This window comes from Sceloporus undulatus, chromosome 3 (genome assembly GCF_019175285.1).
Source record: "Sceloporus undulatus isolate JIND9_A2432 ecotype Alabama chromosome 3, SceUnd_v1.1, whole genome shotgun sequence".
Lineage (NCBI taxonomy): Eukaryota > Metazoa > Chordata > Lepidosauria > Squamata > Phrynosomatidae > Sceloporus > Sceloporus undulatus.
In genome coordinates this window covers 72241552-72259904 of record NC_056524.1, presented here as the reverse complement: position 1 = coordinate 72259904, position 18353 = coordinate 72241552, and the positions used below count along the sequence as shown (strand labels likewise).

Sequence of the window (18353 nt, the reverse complement as noted above, 5' to 3'; positions counted from 1 at the left end):
TTTTCCTAAGAGACTCTGTCTTGTGCTTCTCAGGATCCAAACTGTATTTACCAGTTTAAATAATTTGCTATGCAGGTCTTAATATCAGTGCATCATTTTTATATCTTGCTATTAACACACTGTTTCCCAAATTAAACCGTTCTATAAAGTGTTTAGAACAAACCTGGGAATTCTGGATCCTGATTGTTCCAGGTGACAATGCTTGTGTTACTACTTGACCTTGAGGTGTGACCACAGCCACTGGCTGATAAACTGCCCCACCTTAAAGAATACCACAGAGAGTCAATAAGAGATCCAGGGGCAGCATGGCAACAGTATTTTTATAGTAATTTTATAAAATCACTTAATAAACAAGATGGTGGTGACACCATTTTTTTAAAATACTAAAAATAGTATACAAATATTTTGAACATTTTTACTTCACTAGACCTTTATACTGATCATGAGAAATAAAAAATCCAGCTGAGAACATTTTTTACCATAAAGTATGTTAGATTAGTATCACAAAAAATAAAATATATTGCATTGTCAAAGGTTCTTAGAAATTTTGCACAATTGTACTTGATTTACTTTGATTTCCACTAGATCACATAATCCTATTGTATAATATAGCATAAAGACTTTGAAGAACAACATTTAAAAAAAAAAACCTGATGGCTATACATTTCCTTAAAGCAAACAGTTTTTCACAAAAGAATCTTGTTTCCTGACAGAAGAGATCTAGCTAATTTCCAGGATTATGAGAAAGACTTCTAAATTTTTAGTAATAGTGCAAGTATTTTATTCTTCCAGAATAAATACACACATTACCTAAATAAATACATACATTAGTTGACCCAATAAGCCATTATTATATAGATGCCTTGATACCTTCATTGCATAACATCTGGGAATTACTAAGCTAAATCATAATTTAAATAATTTCAAATAACATTTCCATGAGCAGCCACTCTGCCAGTAACTGTGGGAGATGAGACAGCAAGGCCCATTTTATCAATTCATCTGGAACCAACTACCATTTAGCTCCTTTCCCTCCCAAGATCTGTCTACCAAGTGTATCAAACTTGCTTCCCCCCATCAACCCAGCCCCCCTGCTTTTGCCATGTCTATTTGCTCATTTGCTATTGTTTTAAATTTAAAATTATTGTGACTACATTGGTGGAACATCGTAGTATGTCCATCGAACAAATCCATGTCTAGAATTCATATCCTCAATAACTTTCTTAACAGTCACAAAATGCTTCTATAATGAAATACAACAATATTTGGATTTTTGTTTGGTACATCCTACCTGCAACAGTTGCCATAGTAACATTTCCCTGCTGCAATGCTGATGCAGGTACCATAATCCCCTGGGGACTTAGTGTACCTGTGATGGCACTTTGAATTGGCTAGAAACAATTAAAAAATGACAAGAATTACCCATCATTTTAGTTGCAACAGTTTTTTTAAAAAAGAGAGATTATAATAAATAAACTGCACACCAATGATGAAGATGGAGATGAGGAAATAATCACTACAATCAAAATGATCCAAAACTGCAATGAAGTTCACATGAAAATGAAATCCAATGCAAGAACTGAATAGGCTAGAAATTTTGGTTTAACAATATGTTGTATTTATATGTTGCTTTTCAAATGCTGGCTCTCTTTCTCATACTGAACCATTCTAAAGAAATACAGGAGAGATGTGTAAATTCTGGATCAAAATTAATTCAAGCAACAGGGCTTGTGCTAGTTAATTCTGGGCTAGTCATCCTATCAGAATCAAAGGGACAGTATTTAGTGTGAAAGGTTGCCAATGAATTCAGTATTTAGGACTCGTTCTCTTAGGGCACTTCTACACTGACCAAAAAAAATCGGCCTCACCTTGCATTTTTCTGGTCTGCAGGGACCACACAGCAAACCCGTTAAGTCGACACTCACAAAGCACTTAGAAGAGATATTGGCACAACCAGCTGCACATTTTCCTGTGACAAACTTGCTGTTTTCCTCCTTCAGCATGCATCACCCTAGCAGCCAATCGCCCTTAGCGTTCATCTGTCAATCTAATGACCACCTTGCACTGTGAATGGATGCCTCTCAATCCAACCCCCTTCCCCTCCTTTGCCACCCCAGTAAGGGAGGGAAAGAACTGTAAGTGTGTGTGTGTATATACACACACACACACAGTGGAGAAAGGAAAAATAAATGTGTATTCTATTTCTCTATTATTTATGAACATGTGCAACCATGAGGCCAGCAGTGAAGGGTTTCACTGGGCCACCCCCCTTCCCCCCCCCCATTGATTAGGGAAAGTGATCAGAGAAAAGGGGGTGAAGAGGTACAATGATCAGTATCCACAAGTGTGTGTGGATACAATGATCAGAAGAAAGGGGTGGGTGGATACACTGATAATAGGAAATGGGGTGAAGGGGAGAATGCAAATGTAGATATGCAGATCTCTGGACAAGTTAGCAATCAAATAATAGCAGAGGGGGGGATTGCTTCTTCATTCACTTGCTCACTCATTTGAAGATTCACTCCCATCCGCACTCCCTTTCCCCTGATTGCTGTATCCATTCCCCTTTCGTCTGATCACTGTATCCACACACCTCTTTCATCTGATCATCTTACCCCTTTACCCCCATTTCTCTGATTGCAGTGTCCACACATCTCTTTCATCTGGTCGTTGTATACACACACACACACACTTTCATCTTGATTGTCCTGCCTCATCACTCCCTTCCATCTGATCGTCTTCCCTACTCAGTCAGGGAGGGGAAGAGGGAGTGGGCAGCCCGATCTACCCCCTCATCAGTGATCTCATGACTGAACATAAAACATGGTAACACACACACACACCAGGCTTGCTAGAAACAACCAGTACAACCAATCTAGTACTCCTCCCGCCCCCATCCCCACACTGACATCGCTATGGAGTCCACACACACACAAATATCTGGGTTTTCCATGGAAACCTAGAGTAAATTGCCACTTTTACTTCTCCAGATTTAAAGCCCTGAGGCACTGGAAAGGCCCAGATTTGGCCTGAGTTGTGTGGACAGCTCTCAGTTGAAAATGAGGTGAGACCATTTTTTTTGGCCTGTGCAGACAAATCCTTGAGAGTAACTCAGCAATATCTACAGTTTTTTTTAAAAAATGGGATAATTAAGAAAGATCAAGGCTAAATCTATATATACTTATTTGAAAGTAAGTCTCATTGAACTCAATGGGGCTTAGTTCAGAGTAGACACATATAGCATTGCACTGTAAATAAGACATTAGGAAACCACAAAATTTTATATTGTTAAGAGAGAAACACTAGCCTATCTTTAATCCTAAGGTTAATAGCATTAATCATCAATCAAATGTGGTTTATATTTCAAAAGCATCTCTAATTTGAAATTTAAAGATGATTTCATACCTTCTTTAAAACATTTACTGAATTACTGAGGCTTCATCAAAACACTCTGATAAATCAAATAGAGGATGACAGCAATGCAATTTACAATTAGTACACTGACATGGGGCTGGCATGAAGGGTGTAATGAAACAGACTGAACAAATCCTCTATTATGTTGCTAAAAACACATGCCATTATTTTAATACTATTCACTGTTAACTTTGTTTATACTATGCAACTGGCAGGCACTTTACTTAACTGGCTTCTATGAGAGTTCTCAAAGTATGAGGGTGGTAAAGATCGCCATATTCTCAAGTATTGAAAGCATGTGCTCTGACATTATATCAATACCTATATCAAACAAGAAAACTGTCAACCAACCAATGCATCTGTTGGTTGGGACACATTTTTCAAGTATTACAAATAGCACATACAGAAAGAGGGCCCACAGTTCAATGGAAGAGCACATACAGTACTTTCTATAATATTTTAAGCTTAATTTCCAGCATACCCCATTAAAAGATCTCAGGAAGCAGTGCCTGTGACCTTTAATAGCCTTTGCCATCTAGACCAGTGTCTGATATTTTAATAGCCTTTGCCCTATAGACCAATCACATTGAGCAAGATGGAACAATGGCCACAGTACCTACAGCACAGCTTTGTATGTTCTTAAATATCCTTTTTTTTTTCTCAACAAGGTGGCCAGGAGAGGAGACATTCTATAAGTGAGCAGCAGACACATAGGCCATTATTTTCATGTGGATCTTTGATCCTGATCTTTCTTATCTGTGCCTTGATGAAACTCAAGTTCAGACTACTGGAAAAAAAGGGGCTTCATAGCCTGGAATTTTGTGTATGTGATAGGGAGCAATCTCAGAATCCTATTTATTTCTGAATATAGATCAGTCTTTGCTTTGATGGGGCCATTTATCTATAATGAGATGAACAAAACCAACCCCAAAATAGGCTAAGGAGATAGTGCCAAAGAGGTGCAATGATAATTGTGTCAATTTTGCTCTACTGCTCACATTTTCTGTTGACTCTTTCCATGAAGACAGCTGCTCCAGCAAATCCAAGCTATCTTTATCATGTTTAAAGTTGCTGGACTGCAGACAAAGAGTTGACAAATTATGGTCATTCTTTAAGAAATTACATTTTCATGTTCCTGATCAATAAGAAACTTCACAAGGGAGAGCTGGTAACCTTAACAAAATCACAAAGCCTTAAAAACTGCTAGTTTGCCAGTCACAGATCATCTATTTGTAAATTGCATGGTTTACAAATTTAACCAAGATATTTAACACTGTACTTTGTGACATAGTGGTTTGAGTACTGAACTACAACTCTGGAGACCAGGGCTCGATTCCCACCCAGCCATGAAACCCACTGGGGGACCTTGGACAAGTCACATGCTCTCAACTTCAGGGGAAGGCAATAGCAAACCTTCTCTGAACAAATTTTGCCCAGAAAATGATAGGGTCGCCACAGGGTCACCATAAATCGGAAATGACTTGAAGGCACATAACAACAATGAACTTCATATTGCTAAAATTTTTACTCTTACTTATCCTGAGTCTTTGGGGAGGTAGGTATAAAAGAAATAAAGAAAATACAATTCAGTCAAAGTGAAAGATACCTGGGGCTGTACAGGTGAATATGGACTGCCGGATTCTCCACTAAGCAGAGTTTCACTGTTCATTTTAGTTTTCAGACATGCAATATAGCGACTACAGAAATCCTTACAGAGCTCATTAACTTTTTCTAACTCAAGCAGATGAATTCGTAGAACCTGAATTGCCTTTACCATCTAAGAAAGGGAACACAGAAAAAATTCTGAAACAAAGCTTTTTAAAAATGATGACAAGCACCTGCATATGTTATTTTCAGGGTGTTAAGTACAAATAGTTGCTTTTATAAATATTTGAGCTGCTGTTTTTCAAATTATTGTTTTAAAAATGCACTGAAAAAACACTCTATACCCTATAGGAGTAGTTGAGGATAACTGCAAAATCTTCTGAGGGGGGTTCTTGGCCTGTTTTAGGTCTAGGGGAGACCTGTTTCCCAACCAGGAAGGTGACATGCAATCTGCAGGCAAGATGTTACCCACCTTTGACTTAAAAGGCAGAGACACCCTAAGAAAGTCTCTGATTATCTAAACACCCCATAACTCAAACAACTACATCTATGTAGACCTCTTAAGAAAATTTTAAAATATGTATATTGATTTTTGACCTTTGGCAGATGCTTATGTCCTAATTTCAATATTATGTGAATACAGTTGATTCCTGATACTTGACTTTCTATTAAAGCAGCAGTGGGGGGGAAATAAGGCTCCTAGGCTACATGATTTGCCAAACCTCGGTGGGTTTTGTAACAGTTAGCCAAAGCCCCCAACACTTTTTTTTAAAGGCACAATTTTTGGGCACTCCAGAAACCCATTTTTCACAGATATACACAACCCACAGACTCTTCTGTAAATCATACTGAAAGATGGCATAATGTTTGAAAGACTTTCAACGAATGAGGGATTTGCAACATTGATTATTCTTTAAAAAAACAAACAAACAAACACTGGAACAAAGAGTAATTACAGATAAAGTTGAACGGCGAGAGAAATGCTTCTTCACACAATGCAAAATTATATGGAATTTGCTACCACAAGATTTACTGGGGGTTGGGGGTTTTTAAATTGTAATTTTTAACTGTTTGATGTTTTAATTATACTGTTGGAATCTGCTTTGATTCCTTTGTGAAAAAGCGGAATAATAATAATAATAATAATAATTATTATTATTATTACTGATAGCTTCAAATTTGGTAGAGCTTTAAAGGAAGTTTAAACAAGTTTATAGAAAAGAGGCAAATGGCGACAAATAGCAATGGCAAATGTCTCCTCTAGAGGTACTGTCCCTTTTAATGCCACCTCTAGGGAATGTGAACAGAGCATTCTTGCACTCATATCCTGCTTGTGGGCTTCCCACAAATACCTGACTGGCCACTGTGAAAACAGAATGCTGGACTAGATAGGAGTTTCTTTGATCCGACACAGCTCTTATGCTGTTACTTGGTCATCTTTTGGAAGTGACCTCCTGAGTATTTTCAAAGAAATATTTAAAAGGAAAAAATCAGGCTCTGCAATAACACCAGCTGATTACTGGACAGCATACTTGGAGTCTTAAATAATCCCTCATTTCCAAACAATATTTCTTCATCTGAAGTTCTGCTCTTCAGGTTTAGTAATCTGAATATACATATATTTTTTCTAAATTAGACAGATTTAATTAATTCCCCAAAGAAACAAAAATCAATATGTACCTTATTTTTCCCTGAATCACTCAAGAAATTTAGTATTCCTTTAGGAATACTGTATTACTACAGTAATTTTATACTATTAAAATACTTTAGTAGTTAACTTACTAAATTGTCTGTTTCGGGATCTTCACAAAAAAAGGGTTTTCCTTCCTTCTCCTGCTTCCTAACAAAGTTTTCAATATCTACATCAAAACTTGCAGATGTTGTGCCTTCTGATCCCTGTGTAGATTGTTCACATTTTTCAAATAACAGGGCTAATAAGGGGAAAAGTGGATGTCTGGAAATAAAAACAGAAAAGACAAGCAAACTTTAAGACTGTAGAAATTTCTGTATGTAAGTGCATATGATGGAAACAATAAACATTTCATACACATAAAATAAAATAAACAAAAGTTAACAACAAGTTCACTAAGGATTAATAATAAACGAACTATGTAATCCTTCTTACTTACCCTACTACTTACAAGTACTAAAACATTCAAGCCCTGTTGAAATTGCTGGAAATTTCAGCAGCCGTATGCTTGCTCGCTCAGATGTTAAGCACTACTGTTTTCAATACGGATAACTGCCTTGTAACTCTGCAGAATTTTGCATTCTTATGCATGTAAAGAAAATTCTGAATATAATCTTAGCCACCGCAGAAGAAATAGAGAACTGCAAGATTCTTAAAGTTCCTGATAAGATACTAAATATTAATTACTAGCTTTTACTCTACTTCAGGGTTTCACAGACTTTTGATAGGCCATCCTGGTTTATCTTTTGGGTGTCCCTGCCCCAGCACTAACCATCTGCCTTGCAAAATAAAGTGCAGACACCCAGACACTGCTGTATCTGTTTGTGACAAACTGGACTAGGAACAAATTCAGTGAAAAGCCTCTCATGAAAACCCATTAGAACAAAACAGGTTATTTCCAAGTCAGGCTAGGATGAGAGTCAAATAGCATTTCTACCCCTAAATCTAATGGGAATCAGTGAAGATCTTCTAGATGACATTGATCTCACCATGCTCTGCCTGATAATGGGGAAAAGGCTCCATCAATTTCAGGATCTTATCCTCCCAAAAACTCTATATGTCCATTTTTTCCAGGTGTTGCCTGTGTGTCCCTACCATCATCAGAGCAGCCCCTCAGTTTGAGAATATCCATTCTGGTGTCTAAAGAGAACAACACTTTTTAATACTTTGATAATTCATTCTGTCAACACTGCTACCTGTAAATGGCCTGCTTGTCCGCATCCATCGGTGTCTGAGACTCAACTGGAGAAGGACTCAATCCTCCTGCATCTGTTTCCAAACAGTTTGGATCTTGCTCAGTTTTTAACTCTGTTACTACTTGCATCTGCTAGAAAAAGAAAGATGCTTTATATTGCCAACTGCTCAGATTCACCACTAAAGGCTCTGTTTTCTAAGCAAAGAGAAAGGCAAAGGCCTACAAAGTTGCCAGAAAGCTGGTATGACTTGGCAACTATACAAAAAGTACAAGCAGTTAACAAAAAACTCATTTAATCTTTGCAACATTTGGAGGCAGGGCGACAGTGTAAAGGTCACTATAAGTTTGACTCTTATTAGTAGATTTCTTTTAGTATATTGATAATTATAGAATGTTGTATTTCAGAACCAGCTATTTTTGGATAAAGCTATGCACACATTGCTCCAAAAATCAATCTGAGAAAGCAAAGCTTGAAAACATCTGCTGCCTGCCTTGCTTTTCCTTCTTTTTCCTTGCATATTATGCAGTTTTAAGGAAAACACTCTGGAAATTATTTCCAATTATTTATTTTAAAATCATACATAAAAGAAAAGAATTCTGTCATATCTTCCATTATTGGTATTTTAAAACCTTTGCCTAACTCTTGCCTATGCCTCCACTTATGAAAGACAATACTGTATACAATTTAGGATTAATTATCTAGGTAGCATTAGAAACAGAAACCACTCCTGCATTTGGGATAAAAATGTTTCAGATTGGAATTTCAAAACATCGCCATTTCATTTAAACTATCTTTTCTTTTACACACATACACACACACAGAGGAAACCGTCCATGCACCTGAGGAAATAGGCCAAGTTTACAGCAGCTTATACTACAATGTCTTTTGCTCAGTTAGTCTCAAAGGTGCTACAAGATTCCTTTGTATACTGATATTCCAGATTAACAAAACTATGGGGCTATAAAGATTGCCCCTAAGGGGTGGTGAGAGGCCGCCCCTTTCCTGACTGGATTGGGGCTGTGGCAACCTCACGCCATGGTCTCGATCCAGCCTCTGGAGGGTACAAAAAGGAGCCGCAAAAAGCGGCTCCTTTTTGCACCCTCCAAGGGGTTACATAGCCACTGCAGCGCAGTTCTATGGCACGCCTTCGGCGCTGTATCATTTGGATGCAGCACCAGAGGTGCATCATGACGTCGCACACCATCTGGAGCAGCGTGCGCCATTATGGTGCCATGGGGAAGAGTTAGGGCAAGCGTTGTCAGGACACTGAGCCCTGACTCTGCCCACAGGCCGGCACAAAGTGCCAGTCTGTACAGGCCCTATGTCTCTGAATTTTGAGGCATGATGTTAGGGTCTGCTCAGTAAGGCAAAAAGTGGGCAGGACTGGATGAAAATATGGTGTGATAATATGTACTGCTCCACAAATGATAGTTGGGTAGAAAACCATGGCAGACACAGAATGGAGGAATGGTTTTGGTGGATTTTGGGAATCCTAGAATCATAGAGTTGGAATAGACCACATGGGCCATCCAGTCCAACATGTCACAATCCAAGCACCCCCAAAAGATGGTCATCCAGTGTGTCATTCTTGCGCCTGTTCCAATTTTAGTATATGTGCTGCTGAAGGTATGGGTGGCAGGCGTACCTATGGTATGATAAAATTAAAGTACACCATGATTTCCATCTCCATATTTTGAGGAGATCCCTCCTGAAAGTCTGGGTTAAAATAAAAGCAATCTTTTATTGAGGGATACCTGGATGGATGTCCCCACATGAAGCTTTATGAAGCATATTTAACCCAAGTAGTAAATATCTTACATACGAGGACATTACAATGCAGAGACAATGTAAGGGGGTATTGAGTTAAAAGACATACAGTCTATTCAGTGTATTGACAGTTCCTTTAATTGGTTTCATTACTATCAATTACAGGAGATATTTAAGACAGGCCAGAAAGAGTATGGGTTGTATTTCCTTAAAAACGAAATGGATAATCTGTTGTTAACTATCAAACTTAAACAAATAGCAATGTTGTATAAAGTCTTACTAGGAAGGAAATTAGAGGAAGAAATAGTGAAAGACCATATGTTGGCTTGGTCAAGAAACTTGGGTAAAGAAATCCAAGCACCCCCAAATAATAATTAAAAAAAAAAAGATGGCCATCCAACCTCTGTTTAAAGCTCTCCAAAGAAGGAGACTCCACCACACTCTGAGGGAGTGTGTTTAACTGTCAAACAGCTCTTACTGTCAGGAAGTTCCTCCTGATGTTGAGGTGGAATCTCTTTTCCTGTAGCTTGCATTCATTATTCTATGTCTTATCCTCTGGAGCAGTAGAAAACAAGCTTGTTCCAGCCTCATATGGCATCCCTTCAAAAATTTAAACAAGGCTATCATATCACCTCTTAACCTTCTCTTCTCCAGGATAAACATACCCAGATCCCTAAGTCTTTGCACATAAGGCATGGTTTCCATACCCTACACCATTTTGGTCGCCCTCCTCTGGACAGGCTCCTGCTTGTCAACATCCTTTTTGAATGGCGGTGCCCAAAACTGGTACTGTAAAAGCACAGTCTTAACAATAAATAAAGGCATTTCAAGTCCCAAACCCCTGGTGCTGTGACAAAGAATTGTCACAGCATGAGTAACAACATTGTGTCAAAATCCTAACTGTTCAACAGATAAGCACACACTTCCATTGATCCCTTCCTACCAACATTCTCAGGCCTGTGCATCACAAAAATCAGCAAGTAAGGAGAAATTGACAAATGATTAGAGATGACAGTGAATGAGGTGCCAGGTCACACATTTAAAAGATAGATTAATTATTTCAGACCACATCTACTTAACCCTTCTAGTATTTTTCAAAATTCATTGCTTAACTACCTCATAAAATCAGAGTTCAAAAAGCAGTCATTTTGGTGCAATAACAGCATTCTATAGGTACAGCAGACAATATTAGTGGTGTTTAATCTTATGGCATCTTCAGTTTAAAAAAAACACTCCTGGTTTACTGAATTCTGTTCAAGGTTGGTGCAAAGCAAGTGATAGATGCAAAATTACATGAAGAAAAACATCTATATGATGATCAAAAATTACAAATAATTTGTTTTAAAACTACTAATGAATAAAAGGCCTGCAATGTTTTAAAGTTTTTCCCCAACAACTGGTTTGTCTAATGTTAAGAATAGGACTTGCACATTATCAGATGCTACATTTTAAGCTATATTTTTTAATATACAATTGGCATGTCTGTTTTTATGTTAAGACATGGAATTAAATTAAGCAGGACATGTTCAGATGGGAGAAACTGAATTTGTCATTGTTGGGGAGAATTTCTCTGGCAAAAACGAATGGGTTGCATAAAACGATGTTTCTAATTCAGACAAAACCTGTAGAATTTAAAGACCACGTAAAAACAAACAAATGAACTATAAAAACAAAACAAAAATACCTTTCTCCAAATAAATTTCTTGGAATTTATATAGAAAGGAACAATATTGATCAAATGCCTTTTGTATATTTACCGTATCTGTTATTAGCGTTTCTTTCTTGTAACTTTAATATCACTTCCTCTTCTTTTCTCAGTTTGTATACCAACCATTTTCCTGATTTATTTGCAAATCCAATTTCATTGTCAGATTTTATTTTAGTAGTGTTAGCTTCTCGATAAAGGACTATTATTATTCTCCTCCTCCTTTTTTTTTAGTATTCTTCATGAACTTTTTTTCCCCTAATTATCTGTAGGTATTCCACCAATTCAGATTCCCTCCCACCACCATCTATATAATTTAGAATCATTGGAGTCTCTTTAAATTTAGGGTTCATCATATATTTGGGGAAGCAAATTATTGAAAACAATACATTTTGCTTTCAATAAATGCACATTATATCACAACACACTGCTACCTGCCATCTTTCATATCCAGCTTTCCTTGGTATATTTGTACAAAAAGCACAACTATTTCACTCCACTTCATAACAACTATTTTTAAATGGCAGAGATCAGAATCAAACTGCAAAAAACAGCCATTCAGGTTGCAATCCTAAGGCCCACTGAAATGCAATGGCTGCTGTCATACAATATTGTAAGTCAGGGTTTGTTCTGTGTGCTCCTCAAGATGTTCTTGGAATGAAACTCCCAGCATTATTGCCACTAGCTATGTTAGTTGGAATTGCTTGGAACTGTACTCCAATATCTAAAAGATCACACAGTTCCCACCCTGATTTATACTGTGGGGTGAACTTCTGGCAGGATCCTCTCGTTTGTTTCATTTCCAACAAACCAGAGATGAAATCCAAAAAGAAACTTAAACTAAGACATGGATTCAAAGTAAAACAGATTGTTGAGCTTTGCATTAAGAGAAAGCTATCAAGTGATGTGAGCTATCACATTGCTTGTAAACAATGGTGCTTTCTGCACCGCCATTTGGGACGTCCTCTGGACGTCCCATTTTAAAAAAGGGGCATCTCTTACAGACGCCCCTGGGCCTAGTACGGACTCCGTCCGTACAAGATGGCGCCGGCCCTTCTACATGGCCGGCGCCATCTTTGCGTATCGGACGCGTCGTGCCGCTTGTGACGTAGCGAGCGCGCCCCTGGCGCCTCGCTACGTCGCAAACGCGACGGAAAAAGAAGCTCAATTTTGGAGCTTCTTTTTCGGTCCGCGCGGGAGTCGGGCCGTGTGAAGGCTCCGGCTCCCCCGCGGACCTACTGGCGGCGGTCTGTATCCCGCCAATGAACAGTTTCTGCTTTTTCCTGACTTGTTATGTCATGTGAATTGGGCCAACAGGACTCATGTTCAAACATACATGCTAGGATTGTACTGTCATTAAAAAAAAATTAACCCCAAAACCCCTAAGTCAACTTATCCACAAGTCAATATAAGTACTGTACTTTGACTCATAAAAAAGTAACCATCCCCTCCTGCAAGGCAAGGGTGTAATCATGGAACCACTGACTCCCTTCTGCTTGATCATCTATCCAGCCTTTAGTGTGAGTGCAACCAGTTATGCCTGCTGGAATTTTGGAATTCCTTTGGCCTTGTTTTCCTTTGTTTCAGCCTTTAGATACTTTGTTACATGCCCCTAAATTTTAATCTTGATTTATCCACGGGTCATATCAAAGTTCATAATTTTGGTCCCAAAACTTGCCCTCGATATATACATGAGGTCGAGTTACAGTCCAGTATATACAATAAATGTTTTTAAAGCTCAGCAGTAAACAATTGGTTGTTCTTGATATTTTAAAAATGCCAAGGTTAGGTCCAAAACGCACTGTAGAAATAATCCAGTTTGAAACCACTTTAACTGCCCTGGTTCAATGCTAGAACTGTAGTTTTGTGGGACATTTAGCCTCCTCTATCAGAGAACTCTGGTGCCACAATAAACTGCAGCCCCCAAAATTTCCTAGCACTGAGTCAGGGCAGTTAAACTGGTCTCTAACTGGATTATTTCTGCAGTGTGGTTTGGACCTTACTTTCAAGAAGCAGTATCATAAACCCAAATTTAAATAGCACAAAGACAACAGAAACAAATTATCACTACTGTACATACCACTCTGTATGCTACATATTTACCTAAATGTTAAAAGGAGCTTTCTAAGAATGGGCTATAAAGATCAAATTTAAAATGAAAACTGAACAATATACACAATTCTTCAAAAACAGTGTGAAAAAGAGGCAATTTAACAGTTTTCTTACAGAATACACACAGCTTCATTTTTAGATGTTTAAATATTGAATCCCCTTTTTTCACTTCTCTTGTTTTGTACTGAATATAAATGATGACTCTCTTATATATGATAAAGAGCTTTTTATAAGATATGTTTGAGCAAATACAGTATAATCACAGTTTAGTTGTAGGATTATTCTCATGTGATATCTTTTTCCCTTTCTGCTGCCTGGGGATACACTAGTACAGGATTCCTAATATAGATCCGTACGAGTTTTTGCTTGCTCTGAAAGAACATGTATAGCTTGAAGGACTACTGCCTTCTCCCTTTTTCACTCACAATTTTTCAAAAGGATTACATCCACTATTATATTTTGAAAGAATAACAGCTAAAATGATAGCTATAGCTTGAAACCCAGTATAAATTAATTTCATGAAAGGAAAGTTTAATATTCTCTCCTTTCCTGATTGCTTCCTGTTCATTTCCATTAAGACTATTTGAAAGGGTAGCAGCCCTAAGCAATGTGGGATGGGACACAGGGTGTTTGCTGAGGCAGGGTGTGGGGAGAAACAGAAATACCAGTACTGTGAAGTTGCTTAAATTAACTTCTCTTAGGATTCTAGCCAATACAATTAGTGAAGGCATTGAAGACAACAGCAAATAAATGGGCAGAGTTAGCCATATATATGCATGTCTTTTGTAGAATTTCTGAACAACCCGAGCATAAATAAACTAAACTAAAGCTGCAATCTTATAGAACTCATTTAGGAGCCAGTCCCATCTAACCTAGTAGAACTTGAGTAGCTATGCACAAGATGGCACAGCAAATAGCTTCAAGAGATCAAGGAAAATTACAAAAATTACAAAATTACAAAAGCCAGCTACTAAAAAATCAGTAGACCCACATCAGTTTTAAGTATATACCCAAAATAACTAGCACATTACACCAGCATATTTTCAACAGATCCAAATACAAGCCATCTGCTAAAGTTCACTAATGGGCACATGTATTCCTGCATTTTATATAGGGGCAAAGTAGATGGACAGGAAGGAGCGGCTATAAGCCGCTCCCAGCCCAATCGCCCCAGCACCATGGTGAACATGCCATTGCCCCGAGGGCGCCTCCTCCCACAGCCTCAAATAGGAGCGGAAAGGTTCATCTTCTTCTGGGGCTGGTTTTGGGCTGCCTTACATGATACATGCCCCCAGAGCGCCCTGAAGCCATCCCCAACTGCCAGTCTGTTTCAGGCCTATCACACCTTGGAATTAACTTATTTAGTTTTAGATAACCTTCTAGATTCCCAAATTGACATCAAAGTTTAAAAAGGTATGGTTTAGTGGATTAAGATGATAGAATTTCTTAGAGTTCATTAAGTGGGTGCCTCTCCTTCTGTCACATTCAGTAAAACAGGAAGGACTGCTGTTTCAGGAGAATAAATCCTAAAATTGGAAGAATTACCCCTTTTGCCATTCTTGAGTGCTTCAATTGTGCAGAATAATGTTCTGCATATGCTTAGATACCCTTTAAATATTCAGATTAAGAATGCTCCACTCTTGATCCAGTGATCTTGGTAGCTATCCATTTATTGCAGTATTTCAGATAGATCAGTGCCCCCCAAACTGAAAGAAATCACTCCTTTTTAACCTTTAAAAATCAAGGCATTTGAAGAGTGAATGATGTGCATGTGCTATTGATGGAAATGGGATGGAAAGAAAAGAAGATGCAGATGAAGAACAAACTATACTGGGGAAGTTGTAAGATAATATTCTTTGCTTTGAGTCAGCCTTTCCCCAACCTGACAGTTCCCAGACATGCTGGACACTCAGCTTTTCCAAACAATAACCCTATTATTGGCCTCATAGTCCAAATAGTGAAAAAATCCAGGTTAGAAAAAGGTAACTTTAAAAGGACAAAAGAATGGTGCATCTATTCACAGTACACACTGTTGGGACAAATTGTCTCACTTGGCACAAGATAACTTTCTCTGTTTTAAACTAATCTGCTTCCAAAGGTTCTTTACTGCTTTAGACTAAATTACTCCAGCTTTCTACAAACAGCACTAGAAAAGGAAGTGGTAATGTGCAACCTATTGGCATTGCTTGTGTACCATAATCAAAATAACAGCTACCAACAGGCTCTATAAATTAGATATAAGTGGTTTGAAGTATTGCGTATCCTAATTTTAAAAATATTTAGGCTACTAAAAAACAGCATTTTTTAAAAAAAACACAAGAGTTCTTACTTGCTGCCCATCTTGATAGTTGTCTATACTTAATGTCTGCGTTGCCATCATGGTTACAGAGAAGTCTTACAAAGTTAAATAATCACATCTTAGTTCAGATTTTCTAAAGAAAAAAAAAAAACCCTGAAAGGTTAATAAGACATTATAGACTAACAAACTGAGCTTTATTTTTGCAGCAGCAAATAAGATTTTTGAAAAATGTAATTACATTTACATGTACTTTCTGTATCGCCTGTACAAGTTCAATAAACTTCCCTTCCAAAACATTTTGACAAGTACTAATGATAGCTAGGGTTTACATTCTCATAATCAAAATCTGCAGAAATTACCAAAACAATGCACTACTGAAATACATGGGTAATTGCCACAAAATATTGATGAAATAATTGTATGTTGCTAAAATAAAATGACCATCATCATCAAAAATAACAAAAGCCAAAATTACCCAGGACATTGAGTATTAAGACAATTCTTTCTCTGATCAGAACACAATTTTTTTTTTGTTTTTTAACAATGTACATGCTGAGGAGTAGCTTGTATTACTCACATAGTACACAAGGGTATTTTGAATGCACCAAGAGGGAAAATAACCTTTTTTACATGTGGAGGTCATAAAGCAAAATTGTCCAATGGCTACTCATTGAATAACAATAAATTAACTAAGCATCCTTCATGTGCATATTATCACATTTATAGCCTTACAAACAGAGCTTTCTACACTTTGCCTTTCCTAAGCATGCATAATCTCTCTGACTACATAAAGGATTGATTAACCCAAGATCCAGCTTGTCTCATATATTTGCAGAGCAAACATCCTCAGTGTGATAGGCATTAGTAATTTCTGCTCTCATGGGGTCATTACTTCACCCACTATAGACTGTTTCTGTGTACATCTAAGGCCATACAAAGGATAGATGAAAAAGGCAGTTAGTTTATGTGCAAGTCAGTCTACCGATGCAAGCACACATAGCTTCTGAAGATACATAAAGAAAATGTGTACTTCAAACAAGAAAATCACTTCAGACAATACAGAAATTATGCAGGAGGACTTTCATGGAGAATCTCCAGATATGAAAAACATAAATTGATCACAATCCCAACTTATAAGATGGTACTACTGCTAAGAAAAGTTCCACCTAATGAACAGATGTTTGGGTTGTTTTTCTTTGTAATCACAAGCGTTTTCAGATACAAGCATAGAAATCTCCACTTTACTTGCCTGCACAATCAAAATTATATAGGAATAACTCACACACTTCTTTGGAAATTCCTTTCTTGAAACATCCAACACAGATGAGAATGGGCAAAAACCCAGAATGTTTTTAGAGGTAGCACACTGAAGTGACATTTAATGGTCATCAGGGGCCTTTTGTACATACCTACCCACAAACAATAAAGTCCAAGGCTGTTTATAGTGTATTCCAATTTTCAAAGCTGCTGATTGAAAGTGGTATATGTGCTTCCATGTGTGTCCTCCCTGTACTCAACCAAGATAGTGTCTGACCACCTTTGTTTTCAAACACTTTGCTCAAGGAGCAATTTCTCACCAAAGAGGGGATGTATGCACACACAAACCTAATGATCTGACATTTTTGTTGCGAAAAGGTACTAAAATCAAACCTCTTTCCATGGGTACAGCGCTGTTAAAAAACTAATAATAATAATAATAATAATAATAATAATAATAATAATGTATATTCCGCTTAATCACTTGGAATCCAAGCGGATTACAATAATAAAAGTGGATACAATTAAAATTCTAAAAGCCCTATCCCTCCCCCCCAGTATAAAAACATAGTAATACTAAAAAGAGATTAAACCAGACAGATATTAAAACAAAAGTATGAAATCACAGTAAAAATGTATAGCGGGCACCAGATAGGATGGAAAAAGGGATGGAGAAAAGGGGAGAGAAGTGGAGGGGGGGGGCAGGAAAATAGAGGTGGACCTAGTCTGGAAAGGCCTGCCGGAAGAGATCCATCTTAATAGCCTTCTTAAAGGTTTCCAAGGTGGTAATCTGACAGATCTCATCCGGTAGGTCGTTCCAGAGTCTAGGAGCAACTGCTCAAAAGGAACACTGGGTCACTGCCGAAAGACTAGTCCTCTTTGGTTGAAGCAGATTCTTCCCAGCAGAATGAAGAGTGCAGGGAGGATGATATGAGAGAAGGCGTTCCAGCAAGAAGTCAGGACCCAAGCCATGTAGGGCTTTAAATGAGACCATGTAATATAGACAAATAGAAGACCATGGGAGAGCAGGTTTCCAAAGGAATGTTATCCTATTATTATTAGGAGCTCTGCTTTCACTGTTCGTTTCCAAAAACATAAGTGGGAGAAATTTTCAAGGTCACAGAACACTCCTTAGACTGCTCCTATTTGCAAATCATGAAAAGGAACATTGGCCTTATCTGTGAGATTTTCATCGTCAGCAGTGGATGGGGAAAACTCCCGCAGTACGTTCTTCCATTTGCTCTGATAGACAGGATGAAGTTTGTAGCAGCATCTGGCAGGGGGAGCAACCCATGAATAACTCAGCTG

General features: G+C 37.9%; 1 protein-coding gene across 8 annotated transcripts in view; it reads right to left on the bottom strand.

Moving 5' to 3' along the window:
- Nucleotides 1–18353, bottom strand: part of PKNOX1 (PBX/knotted 1 homeobox 1) — a 47998-nt gene that overhangs the window by 16260 nt on the left and 13385 nt on the right. For 4 of the 8 annotated variants that reach the window (XM_042457966.1, XM_042457969.1, XM_042457968.1 and 1 more), the window contains 7 exons: nt 15819–15921; nt 7906–8036; nt 6802–6973; nt 5021–5191; nt 4413–4490; nt 1292–1391; nt 164–261 (listed from right to left, as the gene is read on the bottom strand). In XM_042457966.1, coding sequence (XP_042313900.1) covers nt 164–261; nt 1292–1391; nt 4413–4490; nt 5021–5191; nt 6802–6973; nt 7906–8036; nt 15819–15869 — 801 coding nt within the window. In that variant the 5' untranslated portion in view covers nt 15870–15921. The remainder of the gene's footprint in view (nt 1–163; nt 262–1291; nt 1392–4412; nt 4491–5020; nt 5192–6801; nt 6974–7905; nt 8037–15818; nt 15922–18353) is intronic. The other 4 variants (XM_042457970.1, XM_042457971.1, XM_042457973.1 and 1 more) reach the window with 4 other exon arrangements.